This window comes from Python bivittatus, unplaced genomic scaffold (genome assembly GCF_059951505.1).
Source record: "Python bivittatus isolate LINGU-HERP-01145 unplaced genomic scaffold, Pbiv_v1 ctg000610_np1212, whole genome shotgun sequence".
In the NCBI taxonomy this organism is placed as follows: domain Eukaryota; kingdom Metazoa; phylum Chordata; class Lepidosauria; order Squamata; family Pythonidae; genus Python; species Python bivittatus.
The window spans coordinates 24,616,553-24,638,476 of NW_028277088.1; the positions used below are offsets into that span (position 1 = coordinate 24,616,553).

Here is a 21,924-nt window from a genome sequence, read left to right on the forward strand (position 1 = left end):
GCGCGTTCCTCTCTTCCTGCCCCCTCCTTCCCCGCTTCCCTTCCTCTCCCTCTCCTTCTCTCCTCTCCCTCCCCAGCGCCTCGCACACGCCTCCCCTCCACCCCTCCCTCAGTTAACAAGGCCCCTCTCCCCCTATTGCTCTCGCACGCTCTCTCCTTTCTCCCACCTCAACCCCCCCAAAGATACACACACTCGCCAAAAGGGGGGAGAGAGAGGGGGAAAAAAGGAGGGAAAAAGGGGGGGGAAAATATAGCGCGCGAGCCCCGGCGCTAATTCCCGCCCGGCGCAGGCTAATAGGCTCCCTCGAAGGTGGCGGGAGCGCGAGGGGGCGCCGAGCCGGGCAGAGGCGCTCGTCGCTGGCTGCCCAACTTGGATGATGACCATGACTACGATGGCTGACGGGCTGGAAGCGCAGGACTCTTCCAAATCCGCCTTCATGGAGTTCGGGCAGCAGCCGCCGCCGCCGCCGCCGCCGGCGCCTCAGCAGCCTCCCCAGCCGCCGCCGCCGCCGCCGCCGCCTCCAGTGGCACAGGCGCCCGGCGGCTCCTCACACTCGGCGCAGCAGCAGCAGCAGCAGCAGCAGCAGCAGACCTCGCCGGCGGCGGCCATGGCGGGCGCCCACTACCCGCTCCACTGCCTGCACTCGGCGGCGCCGGCCTCGCACTCGCACCCGCACCACCAGCACCCGCACCACCACCACCACCACCACCACCACCACGCCGCGCCCTACCCGGCCGGCCCGGCCGGCGCCAACTCCTATAGCCACCGCTCGCTCGCCGCCGCCGCCGCCGCCGCCGCCGCCGCCTACCCCTACGTGAGCCACTCGCAGCACAGCCCTTACCTCCAGTCCTACCACGGCGGCGGCGGCGGCGGCGGTGGCGGCGGGAGCGGCGGCGGCGGCGCGGGCAGCCAGACGCGGCCGGACGACGCAGGTGGGTGACACGGACGCGCGCGCGGATCTCGGCCAAGGCCCCCCGCGCCTCCGCCGCCCGCCCCGATGGCCTGTCTCCCGTCTGTCCTTCCTTCCTTCCTTCCTTCCTTCCTTCCTTCCTTCCTTCCTTCCTTCCTTCCTTCCTTCCTTCCTTCCTTCCTTCCTTCCTTCCTTCCTTCCTTCCCTCTCTCTGTCTATCCTTCCTCCCTCTTTCTGGAGCCCCTGTTCCTTGCTTCCCTTTTCTCCTTGCCTGCAGCGCGTTTCCTTCTCGCTTCTCTCTTTTTCACTGTTTCCCCGCTTTCTTCTCACTCGTCCTCCCCATTCGGATGCACGTTTCCTGGCAAGTGAGCGCCCAGGCAATCCACGGGACCTGGCTTCCAATTCCGTCGTTTGTGGACGGAGATGCCCGGCTGTTTCTCTCCCTGCTTTCGCGCAGCAGGTCTCTTTGAAATGACATCTCCTCTGCCCGATCCGGAGCCTGTTTCTCCGGGAAGGGAATCGCAAGGAGTTCAGTGGGACTTACTCTTAAGTAAGTGTGCTTGCCATTTGCAGCCCCCCCTCCCCCTTTCCTGACTTCCTTTACTGCACCGGCCCGTCCCAGATCGTCAGCTCGCGGACTTTCACTCTCGGATCCACACGAGTGCCTGTAAGAGAGCCAGAACCCTCATGAGAATGTTGAAGCGTGCGTTTTGTTTCGGGGGCTCTGCAAGCACTTGAACACTGTCAAGTGGACTGCGGGCTGCAACCTGTATTCCTGCAGACCATTCGCTAGGACCAGACCGACCTTCCGCAGTTCAGGAGAATCATAACTGTTTGTTCGTTTTTAAGGAATGTTTGTTTAGCCCATGGATGTCCTTACCGTGCGGCGGCCTGCACGGCAGAATTCTTTTGGAAAGAAGAGTGGGCCATCTGCCTTCTCCTGCAGTGGTGGGCACTGTAACAGACTTGGGCAAAAGTGACAGGCTACCTATGAAAAGGAATTCCTCCTCAGCCAAAGGCAGATGGGCCGTGGCAGTTCCTCCTTTGCTGGGAGATGGGGAGGGGAGGCAAGAAGGAAGGAAGGAAGGAAGGAAGGAAGGAAGGAAGGAAGGAAGGAAGGAAGGAAGGAAGGAAGGAAGGAAGGAAAAGGAGGAGGATTAGGTCACAAATGACCTCAGGTGGCTTGTAGCAGAGGGAAGATGTGTCTCCAGCCATGGGAAATACTCTGTAAAATTTCCATTTATATATGTACTCATTATCCATCTATTTACTCAGCTAACCTGTAATAAATAATTTAAGAAACCAATGACAGTGACCAAATCAACAGTATTGTCAATATGAAAGGGTTCTTTCCTATATTTGACTGTGGACATCTGTCTGTCCAAACGGTTCTCGGAATTTCTCTGCATTTATTTACTGAGAGAGAAATATGGACAGGGTATAAGTTAACTTGTGTTTGTATAAAGCATATGAATAAGTATATTAAATGAAATGTCCAGATAGTATATGCTTGTTTGTTCAGAAAAAAAGATGTGGTTTAGAGTGGTATTTAGATAACCATAGTAATCATAAACTAGTTTAAAATGGGTGTTTTGTTAAAATTATTTCCTTATTGCAATTCTTGAATTTGTCCTGGAATGAAGACCTCTGGATTGTTCCCACAAGTAGCAGTATTTATTTACTTGTGGGGGGGGGGGTATCTCTATGCAGTTTACTAAGCATCATTAATTAATAACAAGCTTTTACTTGCAGAAATGTTAGGAAAGCTAGTAGGTTATTTTGCAGGTAAAAGCAAATCCACCATTAAAAAGGTTGTGTAGATTACTATGTTGGTGGCCTGCTTGCCTTATTTACCTGCCCTCCCCCCACTGCTTGTAGAGTTTTAGCAATGATATTGGGACAGCTTTATCACTAGATGCTATTATCCCCCCTCCCAACATGAACAGCACCCTAAGGTAGGTGTGGGACGTCTTTGGCTGCCCTTCTTCCTTTCCAACGCGCTTTTCGTTTTGATTGCAGATCAACAAAAAACCACGGTGATCGAAAATGGGGAGATCCGATTTAATGGGAAGGGGAAGAAGATTCGGAAGCCTCGAACCATTTACTCAAGTCTGCAGCTGCAGGCATTAAACCACCGCTTCCAGCAGACCCAGTACCTGGCACTTCCGGAGAGAGCAGAGCTGGCAGCTTCACTGGGACTTACTCAGACACAGGTAATTCCCAGGGAAGACCAGGCCCTGGACACCTTGAGGAGGCAATGTCAGGACTGATGTGGTGGTGGTGGTGGCAGTAATAAGATATTTTTTGAAATGCATAATTTCCTTTGGCTAAGAATAGAAACTGGAGAACATCATATCGGAATCAGTGGACTACATAAACATCAGCTAAGATACATTGATGATATATCACTTATCTGTATATAGAGATATCTGGAAATCTAGATCTAGTTTATCTATCTCCCTACTTTTCCTTTGTCTCTGATCTACCTGAAGCCTCCCAGGGTATGTTTAGAAAAGGGCACATCCACCAACTCAGAATGTAGCTGTTTATCTATTTTAATATAGTCAAAATATCAAGTATAGAATAATCACTAAGATGAAAACTCAGAAGATCATTTAGAAATACAGTATATGTGTGAAGTATTAGATGTAGGAACAGTAGAACAGGCTTTCCATCCAGGTCTGATACTGTAGAAATGTACTGGCTATGCTGAACAGCCTCTGGGCCCAAATAAAACACACCTACCTTAGTGATATTCAATAGTAAATTATCCTGGATGAGTAACTGGAATCCAGTGGGTGCCCTTAGGCTAAATGTACAAAAGGTGGTGATAGAGGCTGACGATCAAAGGGAAGCGTGTACAAAATTAGAACAAGTTAAGCTACAGTTAAATGTGGTTGATGTGTTCTTGGTTTCTCTGCAAATTTAAGCCTGAATGACACATGGAGTACTATTGACTTGGGAGAGAGAAATACAGCAATTAATTGAATTCATGAATGCCAACAAAAGTTTTGATTTTTTTTTTTTTTAAGTTCTGGCAGCGTTTATATTCTGGGCAGGAGGGTGGGAGGGAGGATCAATCATATATGTGTCCAGCACTTGGAATTAAGAATGTAAGTCAAACAGAGGATAAATACAGAGAATTGAGATTTCATATCGTAAGGTAATAAGCATGATCTTGGTGGCCAGGAAAAACAGGAACTTGTATTCTATCAAGCAGGTTAAAATGTACTAGAAAATTAATCTTACCAGAGAAAAGAGGGATATTGTCAGCTTTATCCCTGAGAGTTATAACAGTTACCCCATTTGAATGACACATGCCTTGTTGTTCTCCATCTGTTATTTTCTTCTTTTAAAGTCTGCTCTAACTTTTGTAGTTCCTCCCTCATCCCAGGTCCTAGATTTTTTTTTTTACACCACTCATATTATGATTTAGATTGTGGATAGTCACTTTTGCCCAGTATAACAAAAAACCTGAGCATTCCCTCCCTTCCCCTGTACTTAAAAATGATTGTTGCATGTTTTTAATTATGCAGTGTAGTATACTGATGAATATCAAGTCCGTCCACGTCGTAGCTTATGTACCTGCGTAGATGCCCTCAATGGACGGATACAAAATAAGCAAGCAGAATGAGTGAGTGCATTGCAATGGTTTCATAGAAGGAAAAGGCCCTTAAAAATAAACATATGAAAATGAAAAGCTCAGTTACCTAAGCCTCCTTCGTTGCAGGTAACTGCAGCAATGAGAATGAAAGATGGGGTGGGGAGGGTAGAATGTTGGGCTTTATGGCTCAGGGTAGCTGGACCCTATTGCTCCAAACACAAGGGAGGGAGGGAAGGAAGGAGATTTCAGAGGGACTTTCCTTTGTCCTCCCTCCCCTGGCTGCTCTATAGGCCTTTCTATGACTTCTGCCTTTTGGTTGCAGGTAAAAATCTGGTTCCAGAATAAGCGTTCCAAGTTTAAGAAATTGCTCAAGCAAGGCAGCAACCCCCATGAGAACGACCCCCTGCCCGGCTCGGCTACCCTCTCGCCTCGTTCTCCGGGTTTGCCTCCGGTCTGGGACGTTTCAGCCTCTGCCAAAGGAGTCAACATGCCTCCCAACAGCTACATGTCTGGCTATTCTCACTGGTACTCTTCTCCACATCAAGACACAATGCAGAGACCACAAATGATGTGAATGTGGTCCAAGAACAACCGCTGGGCTTGGCCGAAGGGGCCAGCTCGTGGGTCTTGGGGTGAATTGGGAGCGCGTGGCAAGGAAGACGGACTGGGGCGGTTCTGTCTTCCCCTCGCCTTTAACCTCAGCGATTGATCTTGAGCAGAAAGAGACCATTTGCGTCGTGTCCCACGTCAGATGCTTCTCTTTGGGATATTTTGTCGGGATTCAGAGGCACCAAGCCTTACTGGGAGTACAAGTCAAAGCAAAAAACAATTACAGACTTTCCCCACTAGTCCACCACGCAGCAACTTCAAAAAGATCCTGTTGAATGAAAAAGAAACTAACACAGCTATCCTATTTTTATTCGCCAAACCCAGATTAACAAAATAAATTGGACAGCAAGAAGATTTTTTTCTGTAGGAAGAAGGAAATACCACTGAGGGTTGGAGCATGCGGGGGAGAGGAGGGGAGAAAATCTGGTTTAATAAGAATATTTTACACACACACACACACACCCCAGCACAGTCTTGCATCTTGGTCGGAACTGCTGGCTATGAAGGAGCCTTTCCTTTCCCAATCTCTCCCCCCCCCTTTCTTTTCTTCCTATAGTCAATAAGCCACTTGAAACGAATTAAAGCATCTGAAAATGACCAGAAGTTCTCCTGCGCATGCCCCATTGGAACCAACTAGAGCTGTGCTTTTGCGCCACCTTTATTTATTTCAAGGGGGCTTCCAGAAGGGAACCTTTCCAATAGATTACGCGGGGGGGGGGGGGGAGGGAAGGACCGGGGAAAGTAACAAAAATTTACCCAGTCCAAAGCCTAAAATTCCGACCACAGCCCCCCTCCCCATACACTTCTGCATTATTTCTCAGCTGCCGAACAGTCACGTTGTACATATTGTTGAATTTTAGTTGTACATATATATTTGTATGTTTTGTCTCCTCCTTTCATATATAGAGTAAAAAGCCACAAAATGTGCGAGAGTCCTCATTTGGTTCTGTGCGGTGACAAGATTCTTTCTCGTTCGGCTTCCCATTCTCCCGGTTTTTCAGAGGGGAAAAGATTACAACTCCCCCCCCCCGCCCCGCTCCCTCCCCCCCGTTTCCTAAATGTAGATGGATACTTTATGACTCCTTCTACTGGGGTTTTACTCCTCCGGGGTAGCCTATTCAGGACTGCAGCTTCTCGGTCCACATCCTCTGCGGCCCGGCTCAGCTGGAGTTCGCCTGAGTAGGGACGGTTTGCACGGCGCGCCAGAAGCAGAGCAGCGCCAGAACAGCCATGGGTAAGGAATGAGGAGGTCTACCTGGAGGTATCACCCCCGCAGCAAGTGGCGGTCGGTGGGGAGGCAGATACACACAGGCGTACCCGCGCACAAACCAGTCAAAAAATCGGGTCTCTTTGGGGACCGCAGCGCCTTCCTACCTGCCCACTCTTATCGGTAAAGATTTTTTCCTGTGGGAAGCCTGTCAAGATCCACCGAGGGTGGATTTAAGGCGATGCCATCCTCCCCGGTCCAGACTAGCTTTCCAGGGAGGCTTGGGTTAGAGTGGATTCTCTCCCTGTAAGCCACCTGGCACGGCGATCCTCCCAGGTCTACCTGCGGACGCGCACACTTGTCGACATTAGGGCCACCCGTCTCAAGACTTTCGGTAGTTCTACTCGGATGTTGATTTGCCCCCCCCCCCGCCCTCGCCCCAAACTCGCGCCCCACGGTCGCCTGCCCTGGTGTGCGGGGGAATGGCCTTGTGGCCGGTCGTTCCCCGGGCAGACAGCTACGGCTGCCTCCTGTTCCACGGGGCTGGGAGAGCACTCCCGGCTTCTCCAGGCAGGGTCCGCCGCAAATGATATCCTTGCTAGGTGGTGCCAAAGCGAGAAATCATCCACCATGAAAAGCCCCTTTCGTCACACAAGCAGGATGCCCCATACTGCGAGAATTAATGGCTAGAGCCCTGGGCATCCTTCAAATTATGAACCTTGAAACCACTGAGCCATTTATCAGAAGTCAATGGAGATTCTCGGAGTGCTGCATATAATGACAGCTACATACAGTTGTGCAAAAGGACAGTCACTATAATTAGACACAAAAGCCAAGACTACTTACCAATATACCAGCGCCGGTTTTTTGTTGAGTAACTTCCACGCTCAGTCAGTCTTCAGAATGGCTTAAAACCGATCAAGTCTTGTCATTTTCTACCATTCGCATTGTTACATTTGGAGGGGGAAAAATGTTTTTCTTTTCTTTTTTTGCTCCCCCCTCCCAATGCCTACTGTGAAACTTTGGGTTCAGCTCTCCCCAGGATCAATTGTGAACAAAGCCCCCAGCTGCAGTGCCATCCAATTTGAAGCAGACATTGGGGACAATTTAAGGTTTTTATCCATAAGAAGGTTTTTTCCCCCCATTCTCTTAAATGCAGCCATAATTAGAGTAATTTTTCATGTAGCCCGCTGATTACAGCGTTTTTACCGTCAAAGATAATTACCTGTAATTTTCTTCCACTTTTAATACTAAAAAGCCATCTTTATTTAGATTCAGGAACAGGAAAGGCGAAACAAAAGAGGGAAATTATTCTGTTATTCATACACAAATTGCAGAGACATAGGACCTAAAATTGAAAATTAACCAAAATTATAATGCTAGGAAGAATGGAAGAGAATTCTGAGGTACAGCTGGTTGTGGGGTTCACTGACTGGTTCTGATTTGTGTTAGGGAGCAAAAGCTATCAAGCATTTAAACCAAGGGCATCCATGCCTGTGATGGATGAGCCAGCTATCCCATCCCCAAAGTTTTCCTGTTCATGAACAATCCTTAAAACCAGATGAGCCACAGGGAAATAGGGAAGCAAAGACCCCAGCTTCTCACATGCTGCCCCTGCGATGGATAGGCCTCAGTGCTAGATAAATATATCTATGGGATCAAGGTGATACAAGGCGCAGATTCATGCTACTGAAATTAGTACGTAACTCCCTGCAGGGAATGATCATCCTTTGCACCTCAGCCTTTAACCAGTTTCATGCCATGTTGTTGGTTTTTTTCACCTCAACGGGTTTCTGGAGAGGGCTATTTGGTCCAGCCAGCCACGAATAATATCCCCCCCCCACACACACACACACTCCACCGCCTGCCGCTCCACAGTCAAAGCAGCCTATTTCCTCCAAAACAGAAGGCTATTCTAGGTAACATATCAGGTTAGCACTGGAGTCGTGGTAAACTCCCGTTTTTTTTTCACTGGAGTGGAAATAAAGGAGAAAGATGTGCACCTTTTCCCCTGTCTGCACTCTTCACCTGGCTAAATCTGTTTCGAAGTGGGATGTGGGAAATATCATGCGCTTCTTTTTTAAAGGGGCTGTTAGATCAGCAGGAGCGGATACAGGGAAATCTGCAATGGGCCTTTAGCATCAAGAGTTTGGTGAGATTCAGGTTCTACCCACCAAACAGATTCCCAGGTTGCCCCTGAGGGAGAGCCGGAGGGAGAGCGCAGGATCCACTAAAGAGGCTTCTGCAGAAGGGAGTAGGACAAGCCTGCCTTCGACTAGAACATAAGACTCCTCAAGAACAGAGTTTTCCTGCTGTCCATCAGCAGCCTCTTTATATCCCACGCTAGCCCCCTCCCCGTGTAGTGAAGCCCCTCTCAGTTGTCAGGTATGAATTCGGAATCAGAAAAATTAGAAAACTCTATCTAATTCCAGAATTCTTCTGAACAGGAAAGAACGCTGTGAAGGAAGGTTCAGTGGGAAACTTGCCGACTTGAGGGCGGGGAAAGAAAATGGGTCTTCCATTGAAACCGAAGGCAAAACGCCCTTGTGAATCCGGCTCGCTCTTGCGTAGCAATTGTTCCTCAAAAGCATTCAATAAATCTCCACTGAAATCGAGCGGGGGGGGGGGGGCGGGGTAGAGCGGGGAGGGGAAGGTGAGCCAGGCCCACTGAATTTGTCCAAGCCAGATTCACCAACTTTCCGACAACAAAACAAAACCAAAAAGACTTCTGCAATCTGTTGAACTTGTTTTACCAACCCGATTCCGCGCCACCTGCCTGATGACCTCCATCAGAAGCGGCCTTTAACTTTCGCCTGACAGCGGAGAAGAGGCTTGGAGCAGGAGAAGAATGCAAGCCGAAAGGCCGCTGAAATGAGTGGCAATGATTTCCTATTCAAAAGTCTCGAACAAGGAGTAGAAGGGAACTGCAGTTTAAGAGAGAATCGAGATTTCAGCATCTTCAAAGTATCTGAGTGGGTGGGGCTGGGGGGGAGCAGGGGAGCATTATAACTGAGAATTTAAGAAGGAAAAAAAAAGGATCCGGAATGACAGCTCGCTCCTCTTTCAACACCCCGTCCCTAAGCACATTTAGCTGGGGAAAAAATCCCGTGGCATTTACAGCCAGATATTAAGGATGCCTAAAAAACTCCGTAAGGTTTACTCTGAAATAAATCCGCAGAGCATTGAAACTATAAGAAAGCTGTAAACATGCTCCACACACGCACACGCACACCGGCTGACGGTGGACTCGATCTTTTACAATGGGGCTACTCTGGATTGGACCCCGAAATGCCGATCGGGAATATAAATCTTACGGAACTGAAAGTGGCAACTCCTGAGCAAACGACCCTCCCTTGCTATTGAAATCATAGTGACCTCCTCCTGTCCGTTTTGAGGCGCCTTCTTCCTCTCCCCAATACTCCTCTTCCCCTCCCCCACAAATCCATACCGACTGCGTTGGCAGGACTGAACCAGGATTTACTCAATTAACCCAATCGTTTTGGATTCACACGACTCGCTGAACCATCAACTCACCACGCTGGCTGGATTCCCATGGCCCTAGTCTCAAATGTGGTTGGCTGGTTCGGGATTCAGTGGGTCGTGGGAACGCAGCCACTCTTTCTGAACACCACGTGAATCGTGGAGCACCTCAATGTCGAGTCAACGGAGCGGTGGGCAGAAGGCTGCCTTCCGGAGGTACCCACCTCGATCTTCCAATGTCCCAATCAGGGGAGAAGGCAGGCGGGCAAACAAACCACAGACAAACGCTCCTTGTCCTCACTTGACTTGGTAAGGTCTACTTCGGAGAAGGGAGCAACCATAGAACGACTAAATAACTACTCTTTTCTTTTCTTTCTTTCTGTTTAAAGCAACCATCATTTCGATATAAAGGGAAAAAGCTGAAGGAATATGCGGAAGTCGAGAGAAGATTTAAAATCCCAAGAAACCTCACCCAACCCAGACAAACAACTTACCCCTTTGCAAACCTGTAAAGCAGAGATGAGGGTCTAATGAAATCTAGAGTGAAGAGAAGCAGTGGAGGATATATTTTTTTCTGTGTCTCAGGGCAGAAGCTCTTTCTCTAGATTCTTGGTTGACTGAGCAGATCCAGGTGTGAAATTGTTTGCACACCCCAGCACCTCTTATATTGCCAGCAAAATTAGCTGTTATTACTGTCACTGTTTAGTGATGGTTAGCTTGATAAAAAAAAAAAAACCGCTGTAATCAAGACCTGGCGCATCTTTGCAAATTACGGATAATTGTAAACGTCCAGATTATGATAATAGCATCCTAATCCAGCCTGCAATATAATTATTACAGAGTGTTACATCTGAAACTGTCCAGTAGGGCTAATTCGGCCATTATTTAGACCTCTTCCCCCTCTCCTCTCTCCCCCCTTCGCTACAAATGGGTTGCTGAGCAGAAAATGTACAATTGCAATTTCACGGGGCACTCAATGTGTAATGATAGAGGAAGAGGGGGGAAATACAAAAGTGAAATGCGAACGGGAGCGATTAAATCAAAATGTGGAGGGCTAAAAGAAGGGGGGAGTCTGGGCTGATACAGGGTAGAAGAAGAAGGGCGAGAGTTAAAAACCGAGCAAATCGGGGGTCCAAGGCTGGGCGGGCGAGCGAGCGGGCGATTGGAGCTTTGTTGTGGAATCGCCAACGACAGCGGTGGCTTTTGGGACTCGCGCCCGTGCCAGAGCGCGTGAAACCCTCCGCCGGAGCTCCATTCCGGATATACCGTGAAAATGAACGGCGGGGGGAGGGAGAAAGTCTCTGCAGGTTTCGGGTCCTTTTCCTCGCCGGGCCTGAGCCGAAATCATCTTGCTTCCACTGAGTCAAACCTGAACTCAGTACTATTGATTCCAAATGGAAGGCTCTTCCTTCGAAGCGTGGTCAGCCCGGCCCTGCTCGGTGGGCCGCCCCTCCCCCGCCATTCCTTCGATAGGACCCTTGACTTCTGCCCCAAAGTCTTGCTCTGACGGCACCACCGCATGAAAGCCCCGCTGGGCTGGATCAGAGTCCAGCATCCTGCCTCCAAACGCGGACAGTCAGATACCTCAGGGAAGCGCCCACTGAAGACAGGAAAGCAAAGGACCCCCTTTCTCACCGCTGCTTGGCCCTTCCCAAATGCGAGATTCCGATTACCGTAGACTGCCATAGATCCCAATGGTTCTTGGCCAACCGTCCTTGCATTCTCCAGGTGCACCTATAAACCATACTTTCAGGAAGGGAAGGGGCTTTATTTCCATACCTAAGCGGATCGCAGTCTGACCCGCTAGTACTGTTTAGGATTAGACCGTGATAATCCAGGGATTCGGTTTTATTTAAAGCAAATGCATGCATTTGAACAGTGGTATCTATTGTTCGCCTTGGCGGTGTTATTATCCTTAGAAAGAATGTCCTTGAGATTCTATCTCCACGTTCCAAAGACCCGTTTTCCTCCTGCACATTCTCTCATTGGACCAGCCCTCGGGAGCCCAACGGACAATTATTCGGGCAAGGTCTTAATTGCAATTAATTAAACAAAGCAGCCTGCTGAAGATTAGAGTTCTCTTCTATTGTCTGGGGTAATGAATAAATGCGGAATGCAAAGGCTATTCCCAACCATCAAAAGGAGGTACTTGATCTAACCACCACGTTGTTTGCATACTTGCACATTTTCACACGCAACACCGCGAACCTGATCCACTTAGACTTGCAAACGGCTCCCGTGAAATCAAGGGCATAACAATGAGGACATTTAAGAAAGAACATTAAGGGCAGAACATCGCCTTCCTTTTGACTAAGCAGGTTGCTAGGAAGAAAAAATTACCAGATCAGGTCCTTAGGGCTGTTGTCTAAAACTGCGAGGGTCAGTCCTACGGGGGAGCCAGAGAGAATGAGACCCAGAGAAATTATCTAACCAATGTAGGCGGGTGGCAATGTCAGCTTTACTTGAGCCTAAATTAGGTGCAGGCATGAATCGTCTATAAGTGAAACTGATGTGCAATGCTGAGCCAAGGCCTGAGATTTAGGAATCTGCACTGGGATCAAGCAATTTTCTCACTTCCAACACAACCGCCCCCCCCTCCCCTTTCCAACTTCGTGTGGGGCTTTAGTGGCCGCCATTGAACCAGGAGTAGTGGATCCTCTCGAAGGACGGGAGGATCCTTGGGTCTCTTTGTTGCTGGTGGGCTCCAAAATTCGGCTCCGAATGGGGTCCCTGCTTCCTGCCTTCCTTGAGGACACCCCTTCCCTTGGAGCTGCCCTCCTAGCTCAGACCTGGAGGAAAAAGGAAGAGCGTGTCAGCGGCAGGAGTGGGGACCCAGGCGCACGCCCAGGGAAGGCCCGCAGGGATTCTGGCCGCAGCGGCGGTGCAGAGACGAGCTCCCTGAGCTGCCGAAGGGCGCCCAGGAAGGGCGCGGTGGCCCTGAATGGAACGCCGGCAAAGCACAGCTGGAAGGGGGGGCGGGGCGGGGGGGTGTCTTCGGATCCCTTCACCGTCGCTTCTCCTTCCCACCTTTTGCTGCCCTTCGGTCAGGTTTAAGCCAATGAAGAGTTTCCCAAAAAACGCTGCGGACCATCTGGCAGAGCGCGAACATTGACTTCGGCCAAACGGAGCTCCCTCCTGCCCGGAGAAGGCGTAAAAGCTCCGGGCTCGTGGAGGTGTGTTTTCCTTTGGTTGAAGGTCTTCACGGCTGGCGTTTATTTGCTCATAAAAGTCGGTCTGGGGCGAGGACCGAGCCCCACAAGGACAGAAGGATAGTTCTGCCAGACGATTATATTAATATTAAGCTCGGCCAGGCGATATTACTATGAGAAGGAGGAGGAAGAAGATGAGGAAGATGACTCCTGTGCCTGCTACTGCGCCATCAGCTTCCCAGCGTGTGCACACCCATGTGCGCACACGCCCACGCCTCCATCCTCGGGGTTGACCCACGAAGCAAATAACCGAATTAACGCCGGCTCAGCTGCCTGGAGGAAGGGGGTCCTGCACCTTTGCCGGGCCTTTTCTGAAGTGGTAAAACCTGCCCACTTCTCGACAGTTGCCCTGCCTGGGTGTGGGCCTAAGATTCGTGGGCTTTGATGGCTGTTTTATTTCAAACAGGTGAAATAAACCCGAAACGGGCGGCCTCCAGCTGGATGGAACTACAGCCCTCATCGCCCGCAGCCGACATGGCCACGATGGCTGGGAACGATGGGAGTTGCCGTCCAGCACTCATAGTTAGATGGGGAAAGCTAACCCATTCTAACTTTGCAGAACTCTGATGCAAGAGGGAGGCCACATTCTGGTGGAAACCGCCGCCGAGGGTGAGCTCGGACTGGTTGGCCGATTCCACTCAGGCATATGCGTGGGGCGCCTTTGTTCCCCATCTGCCTAAAAACCGTTGCAACGGCCTGTGTTTTTCTAGTATGTTTGGGGGTGGGGGTGAAACGCTTTGCTCCCTTTCCCATAGTTAAAAGGTCTTCGAAGTGGGGTTTCAGCGAAACGGGAAGGTTGCAGGGCGCTCCTCGGCGGCGAAGGAGGGAAGGCAAAGGGTCTGCAAACGCCAAGGCAGAGTAGAGTAGCCTAGGAGCTGCGGGCCATCCGAAGCAGATGTGCCAAGGAAGCCAGAGAGAGTCCCACGAAGGGCGAGGCGAGCGCCGAGAAAGAGGAAGGCAGCCCGTTCTGTTCCCGCGCCCGCCGAAGGCGCCAGGCTACAGCCCCGACGTTCCCGGGCAACGCTGCGAGCGGACCCGACGGAGAACTTTCCCGGCTGCCGACGGCTCGTGCCGCGTCGGGAGAGCGCGTGACCTCGGCTGCCTCGTCCCGGGAGCGCGCGCGACGAGCTGCTGGGTGGATGTGCCTGTGGGTGTCTGGGGGGCGGATGGGGGGGATTTCCTGGGTGGAGCTCCGGCCCCAGATCAAGGCCGGCGGAGGTTGCGGGCTCTCGCTCTCTCCGGTCTGGGTCTCTCTCGGCAGCCCTTGCGGCGCAGCCCTGGAGCCATTCGGCACCCACAGGAATGCTCTTCTCCCGGTTCTCCGCCCGCCCGCCCCCTGCGGCTGCCCCATCATCGCTTAGAAGGGGAGGAACTGCCTTTTAAGAATGGAGTTGAAAAGCGCAGTTGATTATATATATCTTTGTTAGAGAAGGAGCTTGGTGGAGTCATTCCTATTCCTGGTCTCCTGCCCCCCCCCCCCCCCCCGGCCAAAGTCTGGTCTCCCTCGCGGCCCCTGGAGGGAGCGCTCTTCTCCAGCCATAACTGCCCACGCGCACACATGCGGGTGCCGGGACGAAGGCTGGGCCGTTAGGAAGGACGAGGCCCTCGCTCCCGTCCCAAAGAACAGAGAGAGATCCTAAGGGCTAGCGCCTTTTTCCAAGGAGAGGGGGGAAGGCGGGGCGAAAATAAAATCCCGGGGAAAGAGGCGATGAAGCTGGGACGGCCGACAATAAAGGGCAAGAGGTCCCTCTGCAGGAGCCGCTCCTTAGCCTCGGGCACTAAAACAACGCCGGACAAAAGCGGAGCAAACCTCAAAGGAAAGAGGGCCCAGGCCGACTCAGATACGCACAAGGGGGCGGGTGGGGGAATCGTCTTAAGCTATCAAAACGGTACACCGCTATGCACATGTTTATAAACACCCCTGCATCCCCAAGATTATCTCACAACCTAAAAAGATCTATTGAGCAAAGACAGCCAGAGGAGAATATACTTCTAACAGGATTTTTCTACCAGAAGGAAGGAAGGAAGGAAGGAAGGAAGGAAGGAAGGAAGGAAGGAAGGAAGGAAGGAAGGAAGGAAGGAAGGAAGGAAGGAAGGAAGGAAGGAAGGAAGGAAGGAAGGAAGGAAGAGGTGCAAGCCCTTCCAAAGGTCACCTTGATGGCAAGCGATAGGCCAAAATCGAGTGGTTTTAGTAACATGCACAACCCCTGATGCTTAACCAATCTAAAGCTGTAGAAGATAGGTTGAATCACCTCCAGATGGCAGTGGAGCACAATTCCCATCATCCCCAACATCCGCGGGGCTACAGCTCCTATCTGCCCCTCGGCATCGCTCGCTGCCTTGGCCCTCAGCAGAGTCAACAGTGCAGCATTGTCTGAGGGCAAAGAATGGGGGTGGGGTGGGGTGAGCTGTAAAAAGACTGCCAGGATGAGCACCTGAACAATGTTTTGTGGAAGGGGATCAGGATTAAAAGAGGGGACACCCGCCCTTTTGTGTCATGCCCCCAGGCACACGGGCACCAGGAAAGCAAAACCTTTCTGAGGTTTTGTCTCCAAGTCCTGGAACATCTCTTGCTGAACTCCTCGGATGACAGGATGTAATTTTTACAAGGTTTCTTAATGTTCTAATTTTCTTTCCAAAATAAAAACAACTCCTAAGCTCAAGCTGCCCGCTGCTATCTAAAGCTTACCCCCTGCCGCATGGATGAGAGAGATTTCGAAAGGATGCCTTGTTATGGAGGTGGGTGCTGGATAGGGAGACGCAAAAGGGGGGGGGGGTGATGCACAAAGCAAGAAGAAACCGCGCCAGGCGCCTACCTCGACCCCTCTGCCGTTCACTTGCCCCGCCGTGGCCACGCTTGGCTTGGGAGGTGCAAAAGGCGGGACACACACCCCTCCCTCGCCAGCTACCTGCCCAGAATCCGATCGCCTTCTGGGGTTTGTTCAGGATTTAATTTCGGAACTGGTGGCGCGGAGAAGGGGAGGCAAAGGGGACGAAGACACGTTCAAAGCCGGCCTCGTTCGCAGATCGCCTTTGTTTCCAGCCCGGAGGCGCAGAGGGTCCGTGCCCTCGCCTCGGTCGGCCACTGCCCAGTTTCGGAGCTCCTTTGGAAGGAAATGCACCGTGTTGCGGTGCCCGCCTACTATTTCTGGCTTCTTCCCGAAAATTCAAGAGAACACGAGGAAGCAGAAACCCAGGTGAAAATACCGCGTTCTTACTCAGGGACAGACTCCACCAACTGCAACCCTCCCTCTCGTCTTTTTCAGGCCGTTTTTCCCTGGGAACCGTTTCGCCTTTGCTGCTCTCGTTCGGCAGAGCAGACTGAGGTCACTGCTTTAGTCCCCCACCTCCAAACCTACGAGACGTTCTGGCAGGTTCGAAGACCCCGGTAGAGATCCCAGGTTTTCGGAGTCTCGGAGCCTCCCTACGGCGGGCGGGAGAATCGGGTCTCACCCCAAAAGGAACCTGGACGAGACAGGACTGCTCCGAATTTAGGCTTAGGAAGAAATAAGGGCTGCTTCTGAATAACTGGCCTGGCCTTGGGGGCTGCACTCGAAACAAAGGATGGATCACAAAGGAGAAAAAGAGGGAAGGAAGGAAGGAAGGAAGGAAGGAAGGAAGGAAGGAAGGAAGGAAGGAAGGAAGGAAGGAAGGAAGGAAGGAGTGAGCAGTTATTAAGAGTCAGGACCCTCCTCTACTTCATTTCGATAAGTGAAAGGGGGAAAAATTGGTAACCTGTCCTTTTATATCTCTCTCTCTCTCTCCTGTTTTTGTCTTCACGGTGGAAATAATTTTATTTATTCAGAATATACAGTTTAATTCCTCTATCTACACGTATGTACAGGGTTAAAATGACATTGAAAAAAAGTCTCTTGAAAAAAGTTGAGGTCATAAGATTTCAAGGCACCTTTGAAAGTGTCCAGGCTGATGAGAACAAACGCAAATCCAAAGTCCGTCTTCAGAAATAAAAGACAACGTAAGGAAAGCATGGGGGGGAAGTTTCCTTTGAAATGCAATAAATTACATGCACAAGCTTTACACATTTCATCCTGTTATAGTTTCCTTAAAGAGAAGAGTCCCCCATATTATTAATTATTATTATTATTATTAATTATTATTATTATTTCCCTTCATGAACAAAAGCAATCAAGTCCAAAACAAGAGAGGAAGGAACGAAGGTTTAAAAAAGGATCGCCTGTTCTAGTAGATTGTCCCGGAAGCCAACACTAAGGAGTGCTGGAGGGAGCCGTGAGACTGCAGGTGGCCGTTCAGAGCGTTTGCGCCGGAATACCAGGAAGAGGAGTTCTCCAGGTAAGTGGATGCGGGCGATGGGTTGGAGGTTGTCCCGTGAGCATGAGGATGGTGGCTGAGAGATCTGGCCGTGCCCTGCGGTTCCCACACGGCGGGGGACTGTGGAGAGTTACAAGCCATCGGGTCGCTGGCACTGGGACTGTGTTCCGGGGGCATCTCTCCATTTTTCATAATCTTCTTGATCTTGGACCTTTTGTTCTGGAACCAGATTTTCACCTTGAGGAAGAAAAAGAGGCGTCAGAAGTCAGGGAGGAGGGGTGGGATTGATCCGAACGTACTAGCACAAATGCAAAGGAAGCACCAGGCAGGCGGACCTTTCCCCGGGAAGCCTCCTCCCCCGACCGGGACTTAACTGGTGGGACGCCGCCCAAGGACGCCTGCAGAAGATGGCCAGCCGCCCTCTCTATCCAGCCGGCTTAGGATCTCAACCTCGGCTCCAAGTGGCCTGAGCTTTGCCCGGCCACTGGCAATGCGCTTATTTCCGAGAAAGTGGAAATGAGTAGGAATGTGGGGGCTAGTCGGGGAACAATTCCACACAGATTTGCACGAACGTCAGCAAAGAGATTTTGCGGGTATGAAGAGTGCCGTGAGTGGGCTTAAGTCAAGTAGCTTTCAAGGCCAATTGCGAGTGATCCTAACACAGGTACCGCACGAAAGGCCTCTTTTAAGAACGCCGAAGGCCAATTATCCTTCCCAGCGGGGCTAAGGCTTCAACCTCTCTTCCTGCTCGAACCTGTCTCTGTTGGGCAGAATCGAGACCCTGGTCAGGCGAAAACAGCCACCGCATTGGGCCAAAGCATCAGAGGCGAGAATGTCAGTAAACACACTTTATTCCAAATACAAACACGGAAAATGTGAAATGTAAAAGAAAAACGAATCGCCTTAAAGGGATGATAACATTAAAAATGTGATACAATATAGAGTGTCGTTCCTTTTCCCGCGTCTCTGGACATGGGGCTGACTTTTAAACCCTTGAGCAGTTGCCCCAAATAGTTTTGAAAACATGGAGGGTAGGGGAGGAAAACAGAAAGGGGGAAAAAAATAAACGAAAAGGGGGCGCCTGGTGAACACCGTTCCTAACAAAACGGAGCTGACACCTGATGCACGTATAACCCGTTTTGTGATCCAAACCTCCACGGTCCGCCGTAGCTCTCTGACAAGCCGTCCCCCACCTCCCTTGAGCTGATCAGGCAGAAGATCCTCCCACTTTACCCCTCCCCTCTTTTGTCCGAGAAGGCCGAAAAGCTCGGGGGCTTTTGAACAGCACACCCCTCGAATGCGGCGGGGTGTAAACAAAGCACCTGGAGATCGAATCGGAGCGCCCTGCGCACGAAGTGAAGCCCGATTAATTTCCACTCGGCGAGGCAGAGTTTTCTGAATTCGCCCTGAGATCCTCTTCCCCGCCCCCGGAGAGATGTAGCTGATGCCGCCGACGGTGGAATCAGGCGCCCATTTGGCGCGGAAGCTGGATTCACCAGCAATCTCGCAGGAGAAATGCTCGGGCGGGGGCGGGGGAAGATGAAACGAACGAACACCCCACACACGTCCGCGCGCTCGCACTCCCTCCCCTGCCTTCTCTCGTGCCCTCCGGCCTACAGAAGCACCCCACGAGCTCCTCAGCAGCACCGCAACGAAACGAGGACCACTCCAAATTCGGGGTTCCTGGGGGCGTTTCGCCCGCCGCGAGGGAAGAGGGAGGCCCAGGGCCGGCCGCCGGTCCTTACCTGAGTCTGCGTCAGGCCTAAAGAGGCGGCCAGCTCGGCTCTCTCGGGCAGAGCCAAGTACTGGGTTTTCTGGAACCTCCGTTGTAACGCCGCCAGTTGAAAACTGGAGTAAATAGTCCTTGGCTTTCGCACTTTCTTTGGCTTGCCGTTCACCATCCGCACCTCTGGCTCAGCCACCTCTTTTTCTAAACAGTCGGGGTGCAGGGAAGGGGAGGAAAAAACAGGCTTAGGAAGCAGAGGAGGAGGAGGAGATGAACACTAGGCACCACGCCCCCTCCCCCTCCCCCGAATCTGGCGGATGGGCCAGCAGTTCTCCCGCTGACCCGGACTTGGCTCTAGCCAAGTTTACAGGCAAACGCGAAGCGTTTGGCCTGCAGGGACCCTGGAAGATCGGGAGGGTGGTGGAAACCGACGGGCCAATTGCATGCCGGCGGGGGAGAGAGCACATTTAAGCAGCGTCTCCTCTGCCGAAAGAGAGATCTCCAGGGATGGTGTTTATTTGGCTGAGCGTTTTAGTGAAGGAAGAGCGCAGGAAGCTAGGGGCAGGGATGTGCGTGTCCGCATGGGGCTGGAAGAAGAGGTGGTCGTTTAAGATGTCGTCTTAAAGCAGCCTTTTGAGTACACGGCATCAACAAAGTTTGCAGCATTCTCAATTCCAGATCCTGCTTCCTCCCCACCTCGCCCTCTTTCTCCCTCTCCCCGTTTGACTGGGAGCTTCATGAATTCAACCCTGACCGGAGATCAGAACTTCTGAGGTCTGCAGAGTTCAAAGCCCCCACCACAAGTGGAAAAAAAAAAGCGTTTCCCTCCATCTGAGCCGAAAGTAGCCAAATCCGGCCCAGACAGAGAGTCGATTATACAGAATAATCTCGCCGCCGATCGGCCGGGGGTGGGGTAGGGGGAGAGGAGAGGCGCGGTTGCGTCTGGTTTCTTTTACGAAGACTTAACGCGCCACTGGCAGTTTTCCTCTATTTTGATGAGAGCGACGGCCAGCCCAAGAAATATACAGTCAGAAGTACCAGGGTGGTGGACGGAGAAGGGGGAAAATGTGTGTGCGTGTCTGTATCGGTGTCTTTCTCTCTCTTTCTGTATATGTGTGTATGTGTATGTGTGTGTTTGTATAACACACACACACACACACACACACTTACACGCACACACGGAGAGACACATAGATATGCACAGGTTCCGCGTAAAGTACAGGGAAGGCGAGGCGAAGGTCTGCAAGCGGCCGCAAAAGTTCCCCCGCCTTCGATTCGCAGAAGGCAACGCCGCGGTTTCCCAAAGATTGGGCCGCGGGGTGGGGTGGGGTGGGGGTGGAGAGGAGGGAGACCGAACTGCCTCCAGGAGAAGCGCTTCATTTTCCTTGAGTCTGCTTCCCGAGGAACCACAAGGAAACCGTTTCAACCGCGCTTCTCCGTGTGTGGGAGCAAACCCTCATCCGAATTTGGAAGTTCATATTAGCGCTATTCAGCAGACCTTCCCTCCCTTCCCCCTCCTCCCACAGGAGGGAGGCGGGGAAGAAGGAAAAAAAAGATTAAATGAGAATCTCCCCCTGTTCGCTTTCTCTCCTCAAACTCGGCCCGTCTTCCTGCAGAAATTTAGGAGGTTTTCCAGTCCCTTTGCGATAAAAATTGTGTATAAAATGTGGGGGAGGAAGGTAGAAATCGGGTCATTCTCTCCCGAATAGCCCAACTCTTTACATTTACAGCCCTATTTTTTTTTTGGTTAATGCTGCAGCCCTACGAGGAGGTGGGAATCCTTTGATCCCCCGCTTTCCGTTTTCCGAATTCGCTGCCTTCAGTCCGGACTTGGGGGACGACGAAGAAAGCTTCTTTCTCTCAACCCCCCTCCCCCTTCTTCACTCCCCCAGCCTCGGATCCTCGGGCGGGAGCAAGCCACAGGGCAGGGCTGGAAGACGGTTCCCTCCCAAGCCCCGAAGGCTCCCTGCCGACCCCCGACGGCCCGAGAGGAGCGGCGCGTCCCCTACCTGCCGCTCCAGCTCCTCGGGCGCGCCCCTCGTCCTCTCCAAGCACCGCTCGCCCGCCCCCCGTCCCCTGCCGGCGGCGGCGCCTCTCACCTGGCTGACTGGCCGCGCTGGGCGCCCTCGTGTAAGCTCCGCCGTACTGGTGGTAGGGGCCGGCGTAGCCGTAGTCGGCGTAGGCTTTGGCGGGGTAGTTGGCGGCGGTTCCGTTCATGCCCTGATAGGGGTACTGGTAAGGATGGAGCGCTTTGCCGTAAGACGCCGAGGAAGGCGAAGCGTAGCCGTGCGGGGCGCCTCCCGGCGAGCTGTAGAAGTCAGGGTCCGTCGCCGAGGACTCGGGTAAAGTGGGCGACTCCTGGGGCGGGTGGTGCATGGTGGCGGCCGCCGCGCTGCTCGGAAAGGGGCCCTGGAAATCGCTAGATCGGATGGTGGGCACTCTTCTGTCAAAGACCCCTGTCATAGCTGGTTGGCAGGCAAGCAGGCAAGCGGCGGGCGGGCGGGCGGGCGGCTGGGTCTTCTAGGCAGCCATGGCGGGGGGAGCGAGGGAGGGAGGGAGGGAGGGAGGCGGCGGCGGCGGCTGGGAGCTCTCTGGGGCTGGTTATAGCTCTGGCAGACTGCTAGCAGGGAGCGTAGAGGCTTGGTTAAATCCTTAATTGCGCTCTTACGCACAGCGGGGTGGATCGGGTTCCATTGGCCAGAGCAATCAGGAGCAGCGACACCCTAACTCGTCCAACTAGTTTAGCACAACAAAGCGCTCTGCTGGCTGGCTTTCTTTGAAAGTTCCATTCACGCTCCCTTAAAAAACGGAGGGGAGGGCATTCGAACGTCACCATTATCTCGGGGTTCTGCGCCCTGTAGCCCATCGGCGGGGAGGGGCAGGAATGGC

The 21,924-nt window shown here is 52.0% G+C and overlaps 2 protein-coding genes across 3 annotated transcripts; one reads left to right on the forward strand and one right to left on the reverse strand.

Annotated features, from left to right (window-relative positions):
- The first annotated feature begins 373 nt into the window (after positions 1 to 373).
- DLX6 (distal-less homeobox 6) lies at positions 374 to 5,088 on the forward strand. 2 transcript variants are annotated; one of them, XM_088150381.1, is made up of 4 exons: positions 374 to 523; positions 572 to 932; positions 2,930 to 3,123; positions 4,837 to 5,088. In XM_088150381.1, the coding sequence occupies exons 1-4, from the start codon at positions 374 to 376 to the stop codon at positions 5,086 to 5,088; spliced, it is 957 nt and encodes a 318-aa protein (XP_088006507.1). The 2 variants fall into 2 exon arrangements, with proteins under 2 accessions (XP_088006507.1, XP_088006506.1); XM_088150380.1 differs by having other exon boundaries at positions 374 to 932.
- An 11,718-nt stretch (positions 5,089 to 16,806) lies between these two features.
- DLX5 (distal-less homeobox 5) lies at positions 16,807 to 21,777 on the reverse strand. The gene is made up of 3 exons (XM_088150249.1): positions 21,135 to 21,777; positions 19,055 to 19,239; positions 16,807 to 17,546 (listed from the first exon to the last, which is right to left on the reverse strand). The coding sequence occupies exons 1-3, from the start codon at positions 21,496 to 21,498 to the stop codon at positions 17,220 to 17,222; spliced, it is 876 nt and encodes a 291-aa protein (XP_088006375.1). The 5' UTR covers positions 21,499 to 21,777; the 3' UTR covers positions 16,807 to 17,219.
- Positions 21,778 to 21,924: the final 147 nt, after the last annotated feature.

Excerpts from the sequence above, each read along its gene's own strand:
- DLX6 (XM_088150380.1), top strand. The coding sequence starts at position 374 with ATGATGACCATGACTACGATGGCTGACGGGCTGGAAGCGCAGGACTCT. Across the intron at positions 933-2,929 it reads GACGCGGCCGGACGACGCAG|ATCAACAAAAAACCACGGTG; the intron begins GTGGGTGACACG and ends TTTTGATTGCAG. Across the intron at positions 3,124-4,836 it reads TGGGACTTACTCAGACACAG|GTAAAAATCTGGTTCCAGAA; the intron begins GTAATTCCCAGG and ends TTTTGGTTGCAG.
- DLX5 (XM_088150249.1), bottom strand. The coding sequence starts at position 21,498 with ATGACAGGGGTCTTTGACAGAAGAGTGCCCACCATCCGATCTAGCGAT. Across the intron at positions 19,240-21,134 it reads CAGCGCGGCCAGTCAGCCAG|AAAAAGAGGTGGCTGAGCCA; the intron begins GTGAGAGGCGCC and ends CCGACTGTTTAG. Across the intron at positions 17,547-19,054 it reads TAGGCCTGACGCAGACTCAG|GTGAAAATCTGGTTCCAGAA; the intron begins GTAAGGACCGGC and ends TTCTTCCTCAAG.